Source organism: Lepidochelys kempii, chromosome 6 (assembly GCF_965140285.1).
Source record: "Lepidochelys kempii isolate rLepKem1 chromosome 6, rLepKem1.hap1, whole genome shotgun sequence".
NCBI lineage: Eukaryota > Metazoa > Chordata > Testudines > Cheloniidae > Lepidochelys > Lepidochelys kempii.
The window spans coordinates 79,830,937-79,855,559 of record NC_136385.1 but is presented as its reverse complement, the minus strand read 5'-3'; the positions used below and the strand labels follow the sequence as shown (position 1 = coordinate 79,855,559).

Here is a 24,623-nt window from a genome sequence, read left to right as displayed (position 1 = left end):
CTGGGAGGACTTTAAGTGTGGAGTTACTTTAGTTAGATGCTAGCAAAATTATGAAAGCATCTGTAAGTTCTTTTACATTCTTAGGTGCAAAGAGCTATGCAAGTGCAAAATATCATCTTTAGTGCCTGATGCCACACACAACTGTTTCTAGCATGAGCACTACTTAAATGATTATTTTTATTATTTCAACTGCTGTAGGACCCTAATCAATGATCAAGAACCCACTATACAAATCACCACAAAGACTGTTCCCGCCCCAGAGAGCTCACAAACTACAATTTAGACAATAAGCAGCAGGTGAATAAACTGACAACTGAGGAAGGAAGGGATAAGAAGGGGAAAAAGAGGCAGAGACGTGTCTGCATAAATTAGTGCCCACTGATGATTGCTGTGTTGGCTGCTAATCAATACTTGGACCCTTCTGCATAATTATCTGCTAGCAAACCCTATCCCTGACTCTTTGCATAAATGATGAACCATCTCTACCTACCATATGGAACTGCAGAACCACATCATCACCACCACATAGCAAGAGAAAGAAAGACGCACTTACATAGGTTTTGGATAGTCGTGGAGATAGCCAGACAACTGGCTGCGGTGGGAAGAGGAGTGGACTGGTCTGCCTCAGGTGAGAGTGGCGGTATTGGAAGAGAAGAACTAACTAGGGGACAAACTCCATACCACATGATGTGTATATTCTATTTTCCTTTAAAAATGAAGATTTTTATTATTGCAACTGTTTCTTTTTAAAAACATTGGTCTTCCACTGAGTTTGATGGATGAGGTAGTCACTTATTGTGGATCCTGGGATGAGACCAAAGTCCATTTTCAGACTTGCAGCCCCATCTGCAAGTGCCACAGGTGAAGACAATTGTAGATGAATGTGTGCTGCTTTTAACTTTGCAGATTACACCTCTCTCCTTGACTGCAGCAATCAGCATGCTCTTAAAATTTTTCGTTCTGAGGTGGCAGAGCTACCACCATTGGGCCTTGTCATGGACCTAAGAGCTCCCTGGTCAACACTGACAGACAGGCCTTGAGAGAGTCTTTGTAATGTTTTCTTGGTCTGCCCCTAAAATGAGTTCCAGTCTGCCATTCTCTGTAAAAGACCATCTTCAGTATTCTGTCAGCTATATGGACCACATGACTGCAGCACCTTAGCTGCGCTCTCATTATAAAAGCTTCAATGCCTGTGATGTTGCAGCATTCAAGGGCTTTGGTGTTTGGAACCAAATCTTGTCATTTAATTCCCAATATCTGCTGTAGACATCATAGGTGGGATTGGTCCAAGTGTTCTATGTGGCATTGATAGTCCACATATCTCAGCCATAGAGGAATCTGGTGATGACGATTGCACAGCAAACATCAATTTTTGTTTGCAGTCTAGCACCGTGTTCATTCCAAAGATGACACTAAAGTTTACCGAAGGCATTGCTGGCTGCCCCAATGTACTTCCTAATGTTGTCGTCAAATCATTCCATTTGGTGAAGCTACACTGCCTAGGTAGCAGAATTTGTCAATGACCTTGAATGATACATCATCAATAGACACATCTGCCTTTCCTTTTGTAAAGGTGAATAATGTTGGAAACTGTAAGTTTCTGTGGCACAGTCTCCCTTTCCTAAAACCTTAAGTAGAGGTCAGTGATGTTCCTGATCAGCTTGTGGTCTCCATATTTGAAGATCTCCACAGGAATACCAGCTGGATCTACTGCTTCACCATTTACCACCTGCTTGACAACTTTCCATACTTCACATATGTTCGGTGGAACTGAGAGTTGGTCTTGAACTGAAAGTTCTTCAAGATCATCAAGTGCTGATGCTGATTGTAATGTATGGACAGTTCAGAACCTTATTAAAGTGTTCAGCCATCTTTTCAGAATTTGACCACAGTCCTCCTTCAGCAGAGACTCATCCGCATTCCATACAGGGGTGATACCATTACACTGCGGGCCATATGCAGTCTTCAGCTCATCAAAAAAAAACATTTGGAGTCTTTTTGGTCTGCCAATGATTGAAGCTGTTCGGCTTTCGTTTTACACCAGCTGTTCTTCATATGGGGAAGCTTAGCTTGCATGTTATATTTTAAATAGCTCATTAACTACACAATACATTGTTCTACACTTTCTCCCACATACCTAGCACAAATTCGTTTTTAAAAAATAACTCTTGTATGAAGAGAGGCCACTGCTCAGAAATGTTAAACTTCTTTAGTCCACTGATGGACAACTTCCAGCTGTGTTACCCCAGTAACTGCTGCATTGATACTATTGTACTTGAAGACACCCGAATAATATATCAGTGTTGGTTGTGTTTTGTTTTGTTTTTTTTTAAAACATAAAACAGTTCTTGCTCCTTCCTCCAAATAACTCTTGCCAGCAATAAAATTTGATTCCTTACCACCATTTTGTTTCTATCCATCACACTCATATATTTGCTAATACAAAGGGAGTTTTGAGTGATTGTGTTGCAGGAAGCTTTTTTAATTAAAAAAGGAATCACTTCCACCCTGCCTCACTGATCTAAAAAGCTACAGGGACTATGGAAACCAATGTAAGATAAGAGGAGGTACATCAAATTTTAGCCTACCCATCTCAAAAGCACTCCTTGAATGGGTTATTTTCTACAGTGAATTACATTTTAAATGCATGCTTCCCAAAATTTATAAGCCTGCTTACCTGTCTGTAGTGGCGTGTACTCTGTATCATGTGCATATACATGTTGTACACAAAGTTAGCCATCTGAGGCATGTTCTTTATAACATGTACTTGGTGAGAAGGTCTTTCTCCATTCTAGGGGAAAAATAAGAACAGTTAACGTTCAGTAATACAGAAACACCACAATGGATCTTCAGACAGGTGCTTTTCCCATGTTAGGGAAGACCTGGAAAAGCACTAAAGTGAAATTAAATGTATTTTAAACAAGACTGTGTGGAGGGAAGGGGACTAGGTTCTTGTCTAGATATGCAGCTCCTATAAATGTAATGGAAGGTTATCTATCTATGCGTCAAGAGAAAGATGCATCATTTGATTTGGAAAATTTGTAAAGGCATAGGCAAAAAAATTACAAAAATAGTCACCTTAGAAACACCTTTATTTTTTTACATGCGCATATTGCCATAGGGGCTGAAAGTCCCATTGCTATGCAGCATCAACTGTTTAATTTAATTTACGGTAGCAATATTAACCTACAGGTTTGGAACATTAACCTCTTGATTCCAAGATACCAAAGTGGCCACTTGCAAAAGGAGGAACAAATACCATTATAATCTAGAAACACAGACTAAAATTCCACTGTTATATTTGTAACTTCTATCCTATCATTCCAGGAAAACACATCTATTAGATTCCAGATATCTCAATTCAATATATGTGACACAATCACACAAAAGAATTCAAGTAAAAGACAGTGATGATTAATAGATCAAACAATACTTCTCAATATGTTGTGTCAAATGTTCAGTGTATACTTCTCTTATTAAGAAGCCACGTGTTTTATTTCAAATAATTTATATGACTCCTAGTAGTGGTTTTAGCTGGAACAAAATATACAACATACTGTACTCATTGTACTGAAGTGTTTAATGTAAAATAAAATATATTGTAGATTCACAGTGTTGCACAAGAAAGCTCAATAAGAAAACATGCACAACTGAACGAAATTATGCCTATAACTAAAATACAAACAATTCAATTAATGACAGCTGGTGCAACATGGCAAATTCCTGGGCCATAATTATCCAAATGACATTTGTCTGTAAAGAGTAAGCTTTGCAATCCTGTCTCTTTTACTATGCACCCAGTGAAGAAAGTGGACTGCTAACACACTATTCTACGTAGTACAATTTAGAACAGATGTGCTTACCTGTCTGATCGTTGGAAAATACTCTGAGGGAATTATATGCAGTTGAAGGGGTCGAGCTGCGAGTTGGCTGAAAGCTGGAGTTAGCTCAAAGCAGTTCTGGAACAGGGATACTCTTGCAAAGATATAAAGCCCAAGCCGGGCTCTTGACATAGCAACCACTAGACGTCTGACATCCCTTCAGGAAACAAAACATCAAATAGATCATGGTTTTTTTACTACCTACAGTGCTTTGATTGCCACTGAAATGTCTTCATAGAACATTAATCTCACAGCCACACATAATTAAAGGACATATACAGCATTAGGAAATCTGTAGATATAAGGGAATATCTTTCTCAGTTTTTTCAAGTTTATTCTAGTATTTACAGTAAAGGTTTACATTCGAGTTCATATACAGTAACAAGACGTTTCTACAAAACTGTGTCCATCTTTTTCCTCCAAAGCCTCTTTTTTCCTCCACAGCTGAAGTGCAGATATTCTAAAACGTGCACATCAGAAGGGAACGTCAAAAAGGCCAAACACCTCTCAGATACAAATCAAGCCCAGACAGACCATTTTCTCAAGATTATTTCAAGCCTTTACTTGAACTAGCATTGCATTCCCTACTATTTTAATAAGGTAATATTAAGTTCACTGTACCTACAATAATATGCACAAATTACAGTATTTAGATAAAACCCAATAGTGAAGGGCAAAGTGGCTGTGAAGTGGGTACCAGACAGCTATATATGAAATTGGTTTTGAGCTTCTTTCAATAAGTCACATTAAATTTTGTTACTACAATTTATTACATAATTTGTACATGTAATACGGACAGTCCTTACCAGAAATTCTGCTCTGGTAAAATTAGGCAAAGTGAATAATGCATTTTAATGTATTTGGGAAGTTATTTTCTTACATACCTAAGATGACCAACAGCTTTGGTTCGCACTAATGAAAGGATAATATAATCATTTTGTTGACCTTGAAATCTGTCTACAGTTGTCACCTAAAAGGCAAAAAGAAAGATAAATTAAGATTAACTCATCTACTGTATCTTCCAAAAAATATTTGCATTTCCAAAGGTATTAAGAACAACTTAGAATTGTAGAAGCAAACTGGCCTCCTGCAGCAAAAAGTTTCATGCCAAACTGATGCTGAACGTTGACATGACTTGGGGAGAGGGGAAGAGCATGCCTTATCTCTCTCTGTTATGGTTCATTTCTTACCACTGCCTCAAAAACATCAACCTTTATGGGCTGGAACTATGACAAACACAATCCCCCCCCCCCCCTTTTTTTTTTTTTTTTTACTAGAGAGATTGCAGTGGCTTGAAGACTATGAAAGAATGCAAAACAAAAATCAAGGAAGGTATCAATAATATTTGTATTTAGCTCTGATTCAGAGATGAGGCGAGTACCTGCAATTTCCGAAGAAATTAAGAGGAGTTGAACACCTTTAACATTCATTGATGTCTTTTTAAATGTTGGAATACTACTTCTAAGGGGACACCCATAAAATCAGCCTCATGAGCTTCCAGCTATCCTTGGTGGTTACTGGCAAGCGAAAACAAACCTATGTATTTGGGACTGAATCTATGTTCTTTTACATTTAGCCTGCTGTTAACCATTTTCCTCATATAGTTTTGACATCTGCCATTTAAAGTTCACTGTCACTCAGCTGACCAGCTAACATATCAATTCTAATTGAGCAGCAACAACTGTTAAACAATGGATCTCCGACACTCACCTCTCTATCTTACTTGTTAAGACTAAGTCAAAAGTCACCACTCCCTTTTTGGCAGCAAAACAAGCTTTTGTTTGAGGTATCGAATTATTTCTCAGCCCTATATCTACATGCTCCGTTCAACCAACTAACATTGGGGTAATATTACCAGCAGATTTTGCTATGGCATCACTCTCTTAATACATCAAAAAGCTCATCATAGCCTAAAATCCTGCAACAGATATTCCAAGGTAAATTCAGTGCCCCTTTTGCAGAAATTGGTGTTGTGCATGCAGAATTTCCTTTTCCCCACAGAAATCGGCTGCAGTGCTGCTGGCTGCCACTAGAGGCTGCTGTGGAGGGGTGGGGAGAAGAAGGGAAGAGATGGGTGTCTGGGCTGGGGCGGCCACAGCTGGGCTCTGGTGGGTGGTGGATGCCTGGACTCTGGGGTGTATGTGTGGAATCTGGGCAAGAGGGGGCCCTGTGGCTGCGCTCTACGAGGAAGGGGGTTTGGGTGTATTGGGTGTGGGGGCATCGTGGCTGGGCTCCGGCGGGGGCGGGGGGTTGTGGGTGTCTGGTCCCCCAGCTGGGCTCTGGAGGCATGGGGAAGAGGGCAGAAAACAGGGACAGAGTTGTCATAGGGGTTTCTTTAACTTTCTACTCCTGGGAGAATTTGTGAGTGTGTCTGTATTGTTACAAACATACTCACTGACAGGTATTTTGAAATAAATTACCAAAATAATTGAAGTGTGTGTGATTAGTAGTGTTATTTTGACAAATAAAATTTGCAGAATTTTAAAATATTGTGAGCAGAATTTTTATTTTTTTGGCGCAGAATGCCCCTAGGAGTAAACGGACTCCTACAATTATGTTAGTATTTCTGTTAATTAGGATGTTTAACCAGATATTTCACCAAGTGGGCACCTACACTCTGGAAAGATCTTTTGTTAGTAATTCTGGTCCTTCTGTTATGTAACACTGATAGCCATCTAATTTATCCTTCCTGTATAGCTTGCAACCTGGGAGCACCATATTTCATCTAGTTATACAGCCTACGCAAGAGTCCAAATAAACAAAAGTAAGCAAAAAAATTAATGTACTGTTGAGTAACATCTTGGGAACAGTGGTCTATCCACAGTATCCCAGTGAATATAACATTTGTAGTCATCAAAGAACCCATCACGTAGATATTGGTGAAACTATATAATTATATTGTTTTGTAATTTATAATTCTAAAAAGTCAGAGAATGATAAGTTATTTTGAAAATTACCTTGTTTGGTCGGCCTATAATTGGGTTAGTCCCACAACGCTGATTAATGATATCCCGGATCAGGTGCTTTTGTCCATTATAGGTTGTCAGAATACTTATCTTGTCGGCAGGGTAACCAAGCAGGCACATGTACATGAAGAGTGCTACAACATACTCTGCTTCACCAAGATTCTGCATTTTAAAAGGAAAATAAAACGTTAGTTGGCTCATTTGTGCCTCTGACTTTGGGAGGGAGTCGACACTACTGAGGCATCCTGGTGCATTCAGAAGACACACTGGAAAAGAAGCTAATTGTAGAAAAAAAGAGGAATGAACCAGATAGCCTTAAGTTTCATCCATCTAATTTAGTTTTCTAAAGGGATCGCTGAAAATCCTTAAGTTACCATATTATTGTTAACTGATGTTTCTGTGGTTACAACTGCTGATGCGCTGAGCAATTAAAAATACATAAATTGAATAAAAATTCTTCTGTGACTATGGGTGTATGAACAGATGAATCAAGGAAATATTTACATGAAAAGCTTAATGCTAATAAACTATGTGTAAATATGCTTAATCAGTCCCACCAACCAATAACTTCTTCGAAATGCTCAAATACTCTTAGTTCATTTCAATATAGGATTAAAACTGAAGTTATCAGAAGTCCTTGAATCAGGGACTGTGTCTTGCTTTGTACAGTGGGGTCCTGATCGGGACCTTTGAGTACTACAATATACAAACTAATTTTTCATTTCTTCCTCACGGGAGACAATGTGAAGTTACAACTCTTATTTATACTGCCTCAAAACCATGGAATCATGGTATACAGATACCTCCAATTAAGTAAGTATCATAGTTTTGAATAAGTTTTACGGCTGAGATTTTTCAAAAGTGCTTAGCAGTGATTTAACTCTGATCCTACTGAAGCCATTGGTAAAATGCTGACTTCATTGGCAGCAGAACTAATCTAATGCTGAGGATGTTTGAAAATCCCACCCTCAACCATTCATCCAAAGAACATCATATTACAATTTCAAATTGTTATATTTATATAAATACAGGCTGCAACTCGTCCCTCTTTTCCCTGTTTCATTTCTGATTTACTTGGTTGAATTTATTGCTACAAATACTAGAACACTTTACTCATGGTCTACAAATTCTGGTCACCGTTAAGTCTATACAAAAAGACATACTCTTACATTCATGAACACAAATAGCATTCTGAAAGCCATATTCATCACTGGCTATTAACAAACCTTGAATCACCAATTACACATTCCATGTGCTATAAATACACACACAGTGTGTACAAAAACCTCACATTAAAAAAAAAATATCAGAGATTACATGGAAAGGATAAAAACTACTATGATGAGAAAGCGTCTACATTTTTTAGTATTATATCTTCCACAAACTACAGAACAATTAAGTTCTTATGAATAAAGAAAATGAAGGGAAGCTGGTGTTATAGCAGTGATATACTCACTATACCTGAATATTGGTTTAATTTTTAAAAAAGTAAAAGAAGACCTCAGCCATAGTCTACAAACATCTTTATACACCTTAGAAAAATTAAAAGATTCAAAAATAAAATCTTCACAGACACATTCTTGAAAATCCTTACCTGTGTAAATTATATCCAAGACTTACACAATAGGAACCATAACATAGGATCCTATTTTTGTACATCTGTACCACAGTTTTTAATACAAAGCTTTAGGTAAGAAAGGAACAAAGAGTTGATGGTTTGGGGCATTTGATTTTCAGCGCAATAGAGGATGCACATGTGATTAATGGGGCCAGATGAAGATTGCGCTTTATCTAAGCTGGTTGTTGTCTGCGGTATAGCATTTGACATAATTGAATTGTGAATTTCCTAGTGTTTTAATGTTTGCTTTGGTGGTAGTTATACTTGAGGAGCCTGAACTGTTCCACAACATTGTGCTGAAATATACATATCCATGCACACAATATACACACAGTACAGTTTGATCCTTTTGTGAAGGCTGGTTTGGGAAACCATTTTTTGGAACACTATATACAGATCAATAAAAACTGTGACTCTTCCAGTCTGGACGTGTATCTCAAAGCAAATCCTCCTTCTTCCAAGGACAGAGAAACTCTGCCACATATTTTAATGATGAAGCAGATAAACAGGATTATAATTGGCTGTAATTGGCACTGGTACAAAAAACTATTTATCTGCAACAAAATATGCAGTCAACAACAAAAAAAGGTGAAATTACTTCTACTTTTCGGGGGTCGGGAGGGAGAGTCAAGGAAAATCATAGTTCAGTGTAAGAGGCAAACACCACAGACTAATTATTAGAATTTTATGACCTCCATAACTAGATAATCACAAGGACTGATCATTAAAAACTGATTTCCACTGTGTATGCAAAAATATAAAAAAGATGTTAATGCTCTGAAAGCTTACTTAACTTCAGTTAAAGAAATCAATATTCCATCTTCATTTCTTTCCAGATTTAATAAGACATAATGCTGCATTTCTAATAGGGCACTGAATCTCTATTCTTACCTGGTAGAAATAAGGATTGGGTTCAGACTCTCCCACACCATGGAAATCTTCTACATTTATAAGCTGGAAATCATACAGAAATCCGGCGTTTGCGGTTCTGAACTCTGGCAGAAGTTGCACATGAGGCAGATTACCCAGATTCTTATAACGCCAGTTGTAGAGGTTACACAAGCTTTCAGAAAAACAAAAACAAAAACAGTAAGAGAAGCTTGAACTTCTTCCTAGCACAGATGAAAAATATTTCTTAAAAGTCACATGCAAACCAGATAGATACAATCATGTTTCTGTTTTTCTCATCACTATGCCTTGCTTTTCAAAGGTTGCCTGGTATTTTTATTTTAAAGTTTTTTTGCTTCCTTTTCCACAGTAGGAAACTTGGGGTCTCACTTCTCTCTGTTTAATGGGAGGAATGTGGCAAGGTATTTGGAGGATGTGACTGGTGATATCACACATGGCTGTAGTCTGAACTACAATTCTCCCTTCCTTCAACTGAAGGGGCAGGAGATCATGGACATATCTTGCCAAGATCCTCCTGGTAGAGAGTGATGTGAGGACCTGATATTCCCATTTTACAAATGGAGAATGTAGGCAGAGACACACTAATGGCAAAATTTTCAAAAGTGTTTTTAAGTCCCATTTTCAGAAGCGACAGACATTTCGGAGCCTAAGTCCCAATTAAAGTCAACGAGTCTTATGCTGTTAAGTGCAAGTAACTTAAGAAAAAACACCTTTGAAAATTTTGCTGTAAGTAACCTGCCAGAGGTCACACAGGAAGACTGTGGGGGAGCAGGAAATTAAACTCTGGTCTTTTGAATGCCAGGCTAATGCCCTAACCTTTGGATCTTCCTTCCTTCTGAACCAACCAATTCCTTCTGAATCTTCCAAGTGCAAAAGACTATATCTCTCTTACTGCAAATACTAAAGGCAGTTAGGTTCATCCATGGGGATTGAACGTGCCCAATCTACCTTTATACAGAGCCATATGAAAATACTAAATTATTAGTAGATTAAATATAATTTAATGATGATACTTGGGGGCCTTGAAAAGACCATGGTATAGGGAATTGGAAACTACCTCAGATGGGGCAGACTGAGGAGGAGAAGCCAGTCTCAGAAATGAGGTAACATATGTTCCATTCTGTATTCTGACGGCTCCCGCAGTCTGAAACAGTTGGGATGAAACTGCAACAAGAAAAATTGGTAGGAAAGAAGGAAGAAGAAGAAGAATGTTCTTCCACCTCCTCCTCTAAAATTAGTCTATTTTCGGTATACTGCTGAGAGCACCTTCCTGCCAAGGGATGTTTCTGCAAAGGAATGCAGGTCAAGCCTGTGGGGCTTTTGTAAGAGTGTTGAGAGATGACCAGGTGACAGCTTTACAGATTTCCTTTGTGGCGGCTGATGCCCTTTCTGGCCAGGATGTTAACATGAATGTACTGAGTGGGCTCTTACCCCCTCTGGAATCAGTTTATCTGTAGCTGAATACACTGCTGATATAGAGCTTGATCCACCTAGCCAGGATTGGATTAGATCAGGGGTCTTCAAACTTTTTGAATCGCACACTCCCAGGGCCAGCTCTGGGGAAGCAAGAAAAAAAGAAAAAAGCTGCTGCCGAAGAATCAGCGCTGCTGCCGCCGTGCCAGTGGCACTCCTTCGGCGGCGCTCCTCCTGCCATGCACCCCCACGGATGGTCTGATGCATCCCCTAGGGTGCACGCACTCCACTTTGGAGACCACTGGTTTAGATGCTTCAGACCCAGGTATGAAAATAAAAGAAAACAAAGATGTTTTCCTATATGGATAGGATCCACTAATTTACATTTTAACATATTAAATAATTTTTCTTTGGGATATTGAGGCTTTGAGTAAAATGAATGTCTAGTGGATAGGGCACAGGAATGAGACTCAGGATCTATTCCTGGCTTTGCCAAGGGCCTGCTGGGTGATCCTGGACAAATGACTTCACCTCGATCAGTTTCTCCATCCATAAAATGTGGATAACACTGACCTCCTGTGTGTAAAGCGATTTAGAGAGCTACTGATGGAAAGCACTACATAAGAGCTAGGTATTATTTTTATTAATAAGGCAGATTTATTTCCTGTCAAGTACCGAAGGAAGAAGTAATCTTGATACAAATGACTCTGGAGAACGAATAACAGTGTTGGTCCTGTGGAAGATGCAGTAAGCCTCACGTTTTCTGAGAGCTGAGAGCCATAGAGGTTTGAATGCCTAGATCATGAAAACATACAAATATTGTGTACAGATCCCAGGTAGGAAAAAATTGCCCTAATTGTTGGCTTGGGTAGTCATGCTGGACAAGGAAACTGTTACCATCAGGTATAGGAGACTTGAATGGGCCTGCATTAATGATGCTGTTTAATGCTGAGACATGTAATGCAATAGTGGAATGTCTTGGGCCCAGGTCTAGGCCACGCTATAAGACAGTGTTTTGCAATCATTTTTCATTTGTGGGCCTTTAAAAGAAATTTTGAATTTGAAAATCTTAGACCCCCACATGTTGAAAACCACTGCTGTAAAAAATCCTGGCTTCAAAGAGTTGATATATTTCTGTTTTGACACCAGTAAAAGGTTTTTTGTCTAGACTCTTGTAGGACAAAAGGGTGTAAAGCCTGCACAAAGGTAACAGAATCTATTATTTGGAGGAGTATCTTGTTTTGGACTTGGTGATCAATTAACCAAGCTATCAGGTTTAGTTAATCTTGACTGAGATGTGGCAGACAGAAGAGAAGATTCTGCCTGCAAGGAAGACTGAGCAGAGTAATAACTATGCATAAGACCAGAAGACCTAGGAGCAGCAGATAAAGATGGATGAGACTGCGCCCCAAGGCGCCTAGGGTAGCCCACACAGAAAATACCAAGGTCAGGGCAGGCTGCAAAAAGGAGAGCAAATTGTACTGGTGAGTCTTAGCAGCACTGGTGAGTTTGCTGGCTTGTAAAGTCCCTGTGGAACACATCCAAAGCTTGGATGGGTCTATCAGTCCTTTGTTCAAAACTTTAGTTTGTAGAGAAGATATTCCAGAGGTAAGAAGCAAGATTGAAGGCAAAATGGAAAAGATGCAGCTGCCTTTTTATATCCTTTGCCATATGGTTTGTATATCGTCTGTCCCAAACAAAAGTTCACAGCACATGGGCATGGAAATGCTCTTGGAGTCCTCTGTCCACAAGCGTGTCCCTACATGTCCTGCTGTCTCATAGGCAGAGCCACGGGCTTCTCTCAATGGGTTCATTGTACAGCTGATTGCCCTTGATGGGCCATCAAACAGGATAGATAGTGTTGATGCCAATCTGTTTGGGGGGGTGTCACCCAGAAACACAGCATGGGTTTGAGATGCAAATATATCACACATATTTGTAATTAACTATATAAAGATAATACATATAAACCAGATCATATTTAGCAAATCATAACATTTCCACTATCTTACATGGCATATGCTGTAAGATTCACTGAAATTTTGTAATATTGGTACCAATATTATAATAAATGGTCACCCATATTCCATACAGCATCACACCTCCCCAGGCAAGACATCAGTGCCTTGGATCCTGTCAAACCTTTCCTAGTTCAAGAAGGCTGGTCTTCATTTTGTCCATCTCAACTGTTAGTGGGATCATATGGTCACATAGAACCAGGTGTCTGAGAACTAGCATATCCTGCTATTACAGGTCTGTTGCTGATAAAGGCAGACCAGTTCCCTGATCCCGGCTTCCCTCTGGTGGTCTTGGGCTAGGTCTTAAGCTATGGAATAAGTAGAGCCCTTCTCTGGTACCTTTGTTACAGTTAAGAACAAAAATAACTTCTGTCCTTGTATGAAGACTCATTGCCCTTCTTGGACTTTGCTGGAGTGGAAAGCAAACACTGGTCTGTCTGTGTCCTCAATCCCATCCTACCAACCTTCTTCCCAACCAGGATTCCACCCAAGAACTTGGAGGCACAGAGGGGATTTACTTTCAATAGTTATCTACTGTTCAAAGGAAAAGCCAGAGTTGGCGTTCATTTAGTCTCATGGATCAGTCCATCACTAACACAGTAGGCATCTCTTTAGTATTAACTTGAATTCATCAAGGGATCAAGGCTTTTTAGCTTATTACACCAGCACACTGTGGTGCTAGAGATTGCCAGTGTGGCTCTAAGGGCTGGTAATGCTTCAAAGTCCCTTCTATGGATGGCTTCTATGTTACTGTCTGAAAGATCTTTTGTGAAGAAATCCCCCTCAGCAAAAATTACTGCCTTTTGCAATGGACGCCACAGTTACATCAACTCTTGGTAGGGTGAAGAGTGTGTGAATTTGGGTTCAAGGCTTTTTTTTTTGTTGAGTCTCAAAAGATGGGAGAGGATGGAATCATTTTTGCAGAGGTATCTCCAGAAGAATCCTGACTGGTTTGGGCAGGGGGATGCAGCGATCCCAACAAACTGCCCTAACTTTGAGCTCTTTCCCTTTGCACAATGAGGATCTTCAAATAAATTCCACATCCTTGACTCCCAAAGCTGTCACTTCACAGATTGAGCACCTCCTAACTATGGGCTTGCACCCTTTGGTAGGCTATATTGTGATAGGGAAGGAAAGATGGAACAAAGGATTTGAAGGAGTTTGGGGGGTGGTACCAATTGAGGAGCAAAATGTTAGGAAAATATTGGTTTCCACCCCCCACCTCCAAGGGAAAAGAAAGAGGTGGGGGAAAAGGGATTTTGCCAACTGTTGCCAACAAATCATTTTAAAGGTTAGCAATCAATAAGACTGAAGTGCTGCTCTTTGTCCACCATATTCAAAGAATCTGGCAGAAGGGGAATCTCAACCCTGGAGCATCACGGAGAAGTCTGAATTGTTTCTCACATTTGCATAAAGGGAGGCCTAACCCAAACATCTCCAACAAAGGGGAAATGGTCAATATCCAGAGAGACAGAATATTTAAAATAAGTAGCTTCCCATAAAGTGTCCATTCCACCAAAAATTGGGGAGGTGAAGGGAGATGGGGTAGGATAAGCGAAAGCCTTGATCAGGAGCTGTTTGCATCAAAATGTAAGAATTCTTCAATCCTTTTCATGCAAATTTTCTGGGGAGATGCAGCGCAACACATGGCAAAATTTAACTACCATTTAGTTGCATTACATACTCAAACATTATAATTTAAAAATGCAAATCTCCCTGAAAAATATTTGTAGTGAATATGCTCAGAAAACAGATATTGTGCAAAGCTTTTAATTTTTCAATAAATTTTTATAATGGAAAAATTAATTTTAAAAGTTTTCATTTATTATGTTCATTTTACTTTAAGCTTTTAAAAAAGACTAACTGCAGTAAGTTAGCTCATTTAAAAACTTATTTACCATTTTAAAATAGCAGGATTTTATAGTACAACATTAGAATCAATGTCTCACACGGCAGACGTCAAAAATGCACTGACTGGTGGTCTTTTCCTTACAAAAATTTCAATAAAACGTAGACCCTTTGCATATAGTTCTTTGCCACGGTGCAATGTGGAAGACCTGAATTAGGGAGCAAACTTAAAACTGCAAGCACTCAAGCTCCAGAATCACTGTGGAAGTGCTCCTTTTAGCCGACCTGAAATCAGAACTGGTGCTAACTTTGGAGAAAGACATAGGGCAAGATCTTCAGCTGGTACAAAATGGCACAACTCCAATGGAGCCAATTTACCCTAGCTTAGGATCTGGCCCAAAATGCCTGCCCTCAGGGATAGCGCTAAAATAAAATGTACTGATATCCAACAATGACAAAGAATTTGGAAAATAAAAAAAAGTCAATGAGTTGGTTTATGGTTTATCCAAAGTTTATGGATAAAGGGCAAGATATAGTCCCAGTGAAACTCAACTGACTTCAGTGGAGTTGCACTATGTATCTATTTTAGTTATATATTGAGCAGAAATCATATTATCCAGGTGCTAAAACAGAATAAAGTAGATGCTACTCCTACCTACCTAGAGTTTGGTGGTTTGTTCTTGAATTTTAATCTATCAGTTTAGCTTCTGTTATTGTGGACAGACAATTGTGAAAAGTGAGATTTGCAGATTTTAAAGGTGGCTACTCCAGATCACTGTTTGATCTCTTCTGACAATATGTTCTACAGACAGAAATCCAGAACTGACTACCACCTAACTCAGTTCCCTGATGAGCACAGTGAATTTGGGACAGTTGTGGCTGGAGAAGATCCAAAGGCAGCTAAGTCGCATCCTGTTAAAGGATTTAGTGATAAGGACCAGTACTCTGAACTGGAGCTAGAAACAAATGGGTACTATTGTGATAATTGGGCCTACAAATTTACCCTAATTGTAAGTTTAACTGCAAAAAGTACATGAAAGTTCATAAACTGCCACAATGACCAAAATTTATAAGAAGGAGAGAGAAAGACTGAAATAACTTAAACAGAAAGGGTTTTACTGACACCACTCAAGGACCGTATTAAGATTATGACTGGTAAAGAAGAGGATTAAACAACTTGAAATCAATGACAGAAAATTAGTGCGTCAGAAATTGGGTTTATTGATAGACAATTTAATGAGAGGATGGACTATTTCACCCCAACACTCCCTTTAATAAACTCAAAAGACGACGACTTTTGGAAAAAGTTAGCAGAAGAAACAGCTGCCTGCCAACAACCGTAGCAGTGAGCTGCCACACTCATCATCTCCTAGGACCTCAGACCTTCTTCATCCTAATCCTGAGACGTCTGAGCAGACTGAGCCAGAGGGAGGGAGGGAGCCAAATGACACCATCACTGCCCTTGGCTTTGGCTAAATCCTAACCTTCACCTGGATGTGAGACTGTGTCACACATATACCCTCCCATTTGTGTTGTTTTCTTTCCTAATCTTATTTCTTCTCTTTCCTATCCCTCTCCTTTTGCCTTCTGTTTAATAAGGGTCTGGCTTAGTCAGGCAGGACTGCATATTTTGCATCACTCCTGTAAGTCTGTGACCAGAGAGAGGCAGCTAAAAACAATGCCCTGAACAGCCCTATGCTGGTACGAGTTTGCCAAGTCTTGGAGTGGATGATAAGACCATGTGAGGTGCCAGTGTTGGTAGAACAGTGAGATTGGAAGTAAGAGTCAAAGAGTCAGAAACAGAAGCTGCATTTTTCTATCTTTGCTGTTCTTTTCTCTCCCCTCTTGTGTTTGTCTTCTATGAATCGGGATTGAACTTTAACAGCTCATCTCATCTCAACTACTTTTCTCAATTTTCCCCAAAAAGGAGAGTTATCTCCATCTAAGAGACTGTCAAAAAAGGGTTTTTTCCCCTTTTAAAAAAACTCTCTACAGCTAAAGGGAACAAGGGTTGTTGTTAAAATGAAAGCACTATTTAATACATTTCAAACGCTTTAATTGTTTTTCCTTCTTTTATGTATTTTTAAATAAACAGTTAAAAGGATTTTAAATAGTGTGTTTGCCATGGTAATAAGCAGGCTGAGGTCTCTGTATACTAAACTCAGAGCCCCTTGTTTAAAACTGTTTTATGTTGGACAGTTTCAAGGTCATGTTAACACATTTGACTATTTGGGCCCTTCCTTTCATATAAATGAACACAACAGGACCCACTGGAGGGTATGGAATACTGCTGTGATGTCCTCTCTAGGACTAGTCATTCTCAGGTTCCTGAGTCTGGAGTTTAAGGTTGACCGTATTGATAGAATAAGCTTGCACTCCAGCCCTGAAATGACAAATGTGTGAATCATGGATGCAAGGGAGAAATGGAATGTATTGTATTTAGTTGGGGGCTGAAGGTGATGGCTAGTGGCATTCTGTTATTTTCTTTGTTGGGCGTGTCCTGTAGTAGGTAACTTCTGGGTACTCTTCTGGCTCTGTCAATCTATTTCTTCACTTCAGCAGGTGGGTACTGTAGTTGTAAGAACGCTTGATAGAGATCTTGTAGGTGTTTGTCTCTGTCTGAGGGGTTGGAGCAAATGCGGTTGTATCATACAGTATGGCATTTGCTCCAACCCCTCAGACAGAGACAAACACCTACAAGATCTCTATCAAGTCCTACAGTTCCTTAGAAGGCTACTTCTACCTCCACTCGCTGTTAAAGGGATAATGTCAGATCCAATTTGGCCTTAATACTTAAGTAAGTTATTCAAAACCATATGTTTTTAACCTGGTACCTGTGAATAAGACCTCCTGACTTTTTTCCGTTATCTTACCTTGCTCTTGCTCTTCCTTGAGCATCCAAGTCAACAGTTGGCACCCCCACACGAACAAAGCGTGTAAAGAGAGACTGTTCCATGTTGGAGTATTTTTGGAAAGCCATGTTCTTAATGACAGGTGGCAACTGATGATGGTCACCAATCATAATCCATCGTTTCAGTCGGCTGAATCCATCTTGGGGGTTCTATTAAAACAATTTAAAAATTGCAAAAACCTGGGTTATCATATGATCAGGCATTACCTTTATTAAAATAATTCTAGTAAAGTAAGGGCCAAATTGGCTTAGTTATAAGCACTAATTTTCAATATTGAATATCATTTGTTTTTAAACCGCACTGAACTGCAAATAAAATGTCAGTCTAAAGCAGGAGTGGGCAACCTGCGGCGTCAGGGTAATCTGCTGGCGGGCCGCGAGACAGTTTGTTTACATTGACCGTCCATAGGCCCAGCTGCCTGCAACTCCCAGTGGCCGTGGTTCCCTGTTCCAGTCCAATTGGAGCTGGGAGCTGCGGGCAGCCATGCCTGCGGACGGTCAATGTAAACAAACTGTCCCACGACCCCCCAGAGGATTACCCTGATGGGCAGCATGCGGCCCAGAGGTTGCCCACCACTGGTCTAAAGGCATCTATTTCTACCCTTCCAATGTCTCCCATGACCTAAAAAAGGAGAGTTTAATATTTTATGCTAAATTGCTCTTTTTAATTAACATAATCAGATAAATTTGTCCATTAACACAATATGAGTTATAGCAAGAATGAATTTGACCCACTACAATGATGATATAACAGAAGTACTAATGCTCTATTACAAAGGGCAAAAGGAAGAATCATATGTACCTTCAGAAATTCTGGATACAAGTTAAAGGAAACTGCAGAAGCAATACAACTGTGGTTTCTGCAAGCCTTATTATGCTCTTAGTTTTTACCTTTGACAATACCTCCACTTAAAGGGAGGCTGCATGGGGCAACCAATCAGGGCCCAATGAGAGCTGCAAGGCAGAGCAGGGTAAGTTGGTGCTGGGACCTCAAGGACTGAGCACTGTCTCTCTAGAAGGCTGAGACACCTGCACCTTGAACAGAGCAACTGCTGCCAAAGACTGGGGGAGCAAGAGGAGCTGGCTGCCAGGACTGGATAGTTGCATGCCCTGAGGAAAGGCAATGAAGGCGCTAGGGCCATGGGAAAGTGTCCCAGGGAGATATGACAGCTGTAAGAAGAGTAAGAGGCACAGCAGGAAGCTGCTATCCACAGGGTACCTGGGCTGGGACCCAGAGTAGTGGGCAAACCTGGGTCCCCGCCCCACTCGCCACTGGGGAAGTGGCAGGAGTTAGACTGACATAGCTACCCCTCCTCCCCGCAGAAGGGGTAAATATGGATGGTGGGCAGAGTCATGAAAAGGACACTGTGGGATTTGGACTGTGGCGGGTCTGCAGGCAGAGATGACAACGGGAGAGACAGCAGCTGGAGACGTCATACCGAATGGCAGAGCGAATCCCCAGGATGGCTAACAGGAGATGCTGCAGTGAACCTCGTGACACAGGGAGAAGAAAGAGGAAGGGGGAAACAACTGCAAGATATTTTTCTGCAGAAATCAGGATCTTTGTTATATTGGTCACAATGTATTAGTAATGTTAAGTTGCTTTCAGAATGATCCTTTTACTTATTGAGGGGATCAGACACAAACTACTGTTTTGGAAATCCAGTTCATCAAAGTTCTAGCAATCAAACTGGGTTTTCAAAAAGTGTTTGAATGATTCTTTACGCTGCTAAGTCATTGTCCAGGGGTGCGCTGGCCCCTCAGGAGCTATGCCAGAGCACAGCCCTAAAGGGCAAACATTGGCAAAGGGACAGAATCCCCGCCCCCCGCACCTTCCCAACCCCCTTACATCTTCTACACTTCAACCCCCTCCCCCGCACACATACACTCCCCCATCACTGCTCTGAACCGCTGTATGCCCTAGCTCTGCACCAAAACAGTTACATGAATCTGAAAATTTTATGAGCAGTGCATGTTAGAGGGCTGAATATCAGGAACCCCTTGCCAAAGTAACTCAGCAAAATGCTTTCTTATGTTTACACTCTGTTCCATTGTTCAGGAACAGGGTGAAGTTGTGATTACATGACTCCGGTATGCATTCAGCATATTTCATCTTTCCACCATTTAAATTAATGCTAATTTCATTGAGAATACTTCTAAATTAAAATCAAAAGCTGTATGTGGATTTTACAGCACTTTACAATATTGCTCTTAAACCTGAAAAGTTTGGTCTCAGTGCAAAGTTTCTGAAAGGAAACGCTGCAGAATGCAGGCAGAGAGCTAGGAACACACAAAACACATTCTCAGAAAGCTGCCATGGGTAGGGTTTGAATTCAGAGTGAACAGGTGCTGCTCAGATTCAATGACCACAGCATGTCATCTTGAGTGTCCCAACTCCTCTAGCTGTTAACAAAGGCCTAGTCTTGCTGCACATGTGCATTTCACTTTTAGGCATGGCAGAATAACTCGTGCCAACCGGGAGTTACAAACTTTGCCCTTAATAACTTTTGCAATGTTGCTTCCCCAAAGGGGCAGTGGGAACTGGGCACTCCCTGAGATCATTCCTGAGGGGCTGTGATCAGTTTGTGGAGGATTAGAATCATAGTTTGAGCCCCAGGTGCGTGCAAAGACAGTGTCTGAAAAATCAGGTGATTTCGTAAACAGCTGATTTTGGGGGAGGGAGGGGAGGTTGTATCTCAGGAACCCCTTGTTCAAATGATTCAACATTTGGATCAATAAGTCTCCCCTGGATCCCACGAGGTACAGAAAATTTCAAGAAAATCTGAGTAAGCATATCTGTTTTAGAGCACTTACAATTGTCAACTTAAACAAACACTCAACCATAATTACATCAGGGCTAATGAATTGCTAGAATGATTCCACAGATTACAAGAACAAAAAAAGGATTTAGGAGAGGTCACATGAAACAGCTACATTTATTTTATATGCAGAATATTGTGATTTCACAGTTGCCATCTTAGGTCTACTTTAAGTGAATTTTGAAATAAGCAATTGTTACAGAGAGGTGCATATAGCTCAGACAAAGATGAGAATTTTAGTCACTGAGCCACACACTGAGCATGATTCTAATCAGCGTAAATCATGAGTAACTTCATTTATACAGGAGTAAAAATCTGACATCAGGCCCATTAAACCCAAATTCACTATACCGTTCTCGAACACCTAATTGCTAAGGACAGAGTTAGTTACCTGGAAGCTTTCCCACTACTACACACCAAGCAGCTAATTTTGCTTCTGCAACATATGACTTACGGGAACTAAGGAGTTCTCTCTGCTTCGCATTACAAATTAGTGATGCATTGAGCTGATCCATGTCAAAACTATTCATATATTATTTCAATGCAGATGGAACCATATAGCCACAAACTGTTCTGTTATGAAGTCTTTGTACCATTAGTCTTGTCTTTCCATTATCTATGTTTATTGTAAAATATGTATGTAGGTATGCACAACTTTAAAAACTGCCTGTTTTACAAAAACAAAGACTCTGATAAAATACACTCAATGCTTCTAATACGACACAGGAAAACATTAAATTTATAATAAATTCCTGTACTTTATAGCAAAAAAGTCTTCTATAAAATACTTCCCAAAAACTTGTTAATCAAGGGAAGTAACAAAAGTAACAAGTCCAATATCAATAACACAATTATTTTGATTTATTACTTTGGCATTTCAAACCAAAGGGCCTAATCCAGCTATCATTTAAGCCAATTCAAGGTAGTATGATCAGACTACATACATATCAATCAAAAGTCAGATAAACTGCATAAAATAAAAAGAAAAAATACAGAAGAACCAATAACTCATAATAAAGGCTACGATTTCGTCACAGATATTTTTTAATAAAAGTCATGGACAGGTCACAGGCAATAAATAAAAATTCACGGCCCATGACCTGTCCATGACATACTATAAATACCCCTGACTAAATCTTGGGGGTGGAAGGGGCGCTGCTATGAGGGGAAGCTGGGGCCAGCAACACCAGCTGCTGGGGGCTGCCAGAGAAGCAGTTGCACCAGCTGCCCTGAGGGCCACTGCTGGGGGCCGCTGACAGTGGCTGCTTCAGCCGCTACTGGGACTGCTGCTCGGGTAGTCCGCAGGGCTACTGCATCAGCTGCTGCTTGGGCGGTCCCCGCGGCCAGCTGCCTGGGGCCACTCAAGCTCAAGCAGCAGCCAGTGTGGCTGATGTGGGGCTGCCCGAGCAGCTGGCTACAGGCTACTCCAGCAGCAGCCAGTATAGCTGTCCCCAGGGCCAGCTGCTTGGGCAGCCCTGGAGTCAGCCACACCAGCGGCTGCAGAAGTCACAGAAAGTCTTGGAATCTGTGACTTCCGCGACCTCCATGACAGACATGGAGCCCTACTCATAATGAAGAGAATTTATGAACTGATGGCCTGATCTTGAAAGCACCAACCGTTCCAAACTCCTACTACTACTACAAACTGCAAGTACTCTGGAACTTTCAGTACCGGGCCCTCTTTTGAGGATGAAACGGATATACCCATGACGACAAACTCATTTAAGTGTAACAAGCAAATACTATTCTCAAAAATGCATACCACACTTTCAGTCATTAGCAAAAACATACTGTTCAAGATTTGAGAGAGAAGTAATTTATTTTACAATGAAATTCTCACCTGCAAGAGGAGAGGTATAAAGGTTTCTATCTCCAGAATCTGAGCAGACTCTTCCATTAAGATGTTATCATACTGAGAGGGGAAGGAAGGGAGGGGGATTAAATATTCTGATCAATAAAAACATAAAAACAGAAACAGGAGTACATTTTTGATGGGGAGAAGTTATTTCAGAACCACATATACAGACAGTTGAAATTAACTTTTCATAGACTTGTACCAAAGGAGCAGCAACATTTCTTTTCTGTCTCAGAAGCATCCATGAACATGAAGACACATCTCCATTAGAACCTATATAAATAAGTCCACATGGATTCTTCTGTGACTAAAATTATCATTATCAGGATCAGCCTATAATGCTGCTCAGTACTCAGTCAACAAGGCTCTAGCATAAAATGAATGCTATGCCTATCTTTTCAGAGGTAAGTGTGGCTTGTATCACTGACAGAATAAGCTGAATACCAATCCTGTTCTATTAAGTTTTTGATTTACTTTGCATTGGGTCCCTATCTTATCTTCTCCTTTTCTTTCTTGTTCCAGGAATAAGCCCTAAGCTCCTTCTTCCATTCATACTTCTGAAAGTCCACTGGCAGGAAGGATGGCGGGGAGGGGGAGACTTGCTGCTGAAGACAGATTTACCAGGGAGACAAGCAACTCCATTTCTTCTGTTTATCCTGCTCCATTCCATTACCCACCTAATAGCCATATCTAGTTTGGAGGTGGGGAGGACAAACCTGCCCACTCACATCTCCAAACAGATCTGCCTGCCTTGGAAGAAGGACCAAACTCTAAAATCAAGCTAACTTTTTTTTTTAAGTAAACTAATTTTGGTCTATAATTTATTTTCTATCTAACTGAAATAGCTATAACAGTATAAAAACTGTGTGCTGACCAAACCTAAGTGAAAATGCAGCAGTGATATTTACACTCTACAATAGAATAAGCAAGTGTTGCTGCATGAGCCTCTTCTTCAAATTGTTCATTATTTAGCTAAGCAACACGTTAACAGGTCTTATTTATTTCAGCTCTCCACCTGCTTTTATCTTGGCATGCAATCACTTCACTACAATTTATCATATTAGTCTACTTCTGCAGAAATTTACAATTTCTTCAAACAGAATGATATACATTTATGGAATGCATAAATAGCAAGAAAACAAGTCATGACCATATACACAACAAGAACACTCTTTGATATATGCAAGCAATATTCAAATTAACATCTTTATGACTTTCAATACTCATAATACCTTAACGGATCTCAACTTGTACTTACATTGATTATTTTTCATTAAAAAAGGAAAACTAGGTAATTTAACAGATTAAAAATTCCAGTGAGTCAACATAATGTAGTGGTCTATGTTTACAATATAGGATGTTTAATGTAGGAAAATATTTTAGATTAGCCATTAGTGGAATCACTACCTTGAAGCCTAATTCAACCAGGTCATGTCGTTTCAAGGCCGCATGAGTACAAGTCATTGCAATGATCTTTGCTTCTTTCACCAAGAGGTATTTGGATCTATCCAGGCCACTGCGGAGGAGTTCAAATGCCCTGAATTCCTATAGGAAGAGAAAAAAGCACTCAAGAATGAGAATACAAAATGATATTGTTTACAACAGAACTATGCACTCAAAAGCTATCTGACTTTACTCCTTCCATTCTTAACCCAAAAAAATATAAGTAAAAAGTACTAGTCTACAACAATTTCATGTCTGATTAATTTCTTAGCTGTAACAAAACATAGCTGTGAAATATAAACAAAATTTCAAAAGGACCTATAAAAATATACCCACAAAAAACTGGAACACCTATTTGTGCCTGCAAATTTAAACTTACACACAAACAAAATTGCCTGATAATCTGAGGACACATACATTTTTAGAAACAACTTGCTTTCAACTGTTCTCTCTTTTTTGGGCACTGTTTTTATTGATCACAGGATCAAATTTAGAGATTAGAAAATTAGGCTCATATAGTTTTAAAGCCACTAAATACACTGCCTAGATCAGTGACTAACGTTCTAAACTATTGTGCCCCTTTCAGAAGTCTGATTTGTCTTGCGTATCCCCAAGTTTCACCTCATTTAAAAACTACCTGCTTACAAAATCAGACACAAAAATATAAGTGTCACAGCAAACTATTATTAAAAAATTTGCTTACTTTCTCATTTTTACCATGTAATTATGAAATAAATCAATTTGAATATAAATATTGTACTTACATTTCAATGTATAGTATATACAGCAGTATAAAAAAGTCGTTGTATGAAATTTTAGTTTGTACTGACTTAGTTAGTGCCTTTTATGAAGCCTGTTATAAAGCTAGTCAAATATTTAGATGAGCTGACGTACCCCCTGGAAGACCTCTGCGTACCCCAGAAGTATGCATACCCCTGGTTG

General features: G+C 39.8%; 1 protein-coding gene across 6 annotated transcripts in view; it reads right to left on the bottom strand.

Moving 5' to 3' along the window:
- The window catches only part of AQR (aquarius intron-binding spliceosomal factor), a 111,456-nt gene that overhangs the window by 11,614 nt on the left and 75,219 nt on the right, over positions 1 to 24,623 (bottom strand). For 5 of the 6 annotated variants that reach the window (XM_073348891.2, XM_073348892.2, XM_078853343.1 and 2 more), the window contains 8 exons: positions 23,646 to 23,783; positions 22,224 to 22,295; positions 17,527 to 17,714; positions 9,357 to 9,528; positions 6,839 to 7,009; positions 4,766 to 4,851; positions 3,864 to 4,038; positions 2,678 to 2,791 (listed from right to left, as the gene is read on the bottom strand). In XM_073348891.2, the coding sequence (XP_073204992.2) occupies positions 2,678 to 2,791; positions 3,864 to 4,038; positions 4,766 to 4,851; positions 6,839 to 7,009; positions 9,357 to 9,528; positions 17,527 to 17,714; positions 22,224 to 22,295; positions 23,646 to 23,783 (1,116 nt within the window). Of the gene's footprint in view, positions 1 to 2,677; positions 2,792 to 3,863; positions 4,039 to 4,765; positions 4,852 to 6,838; positions 7,010 to 9,356; positions 9,529 to 10,181; positions 10,539 to 17,526; positions 17,715 to 22,223; positions 22,296 to 23,645; positions 23,784 to 24,623 lie in introns of those variants that run through there. The other variant, XM_073348894.2, reaches the window with a different exon arrangement.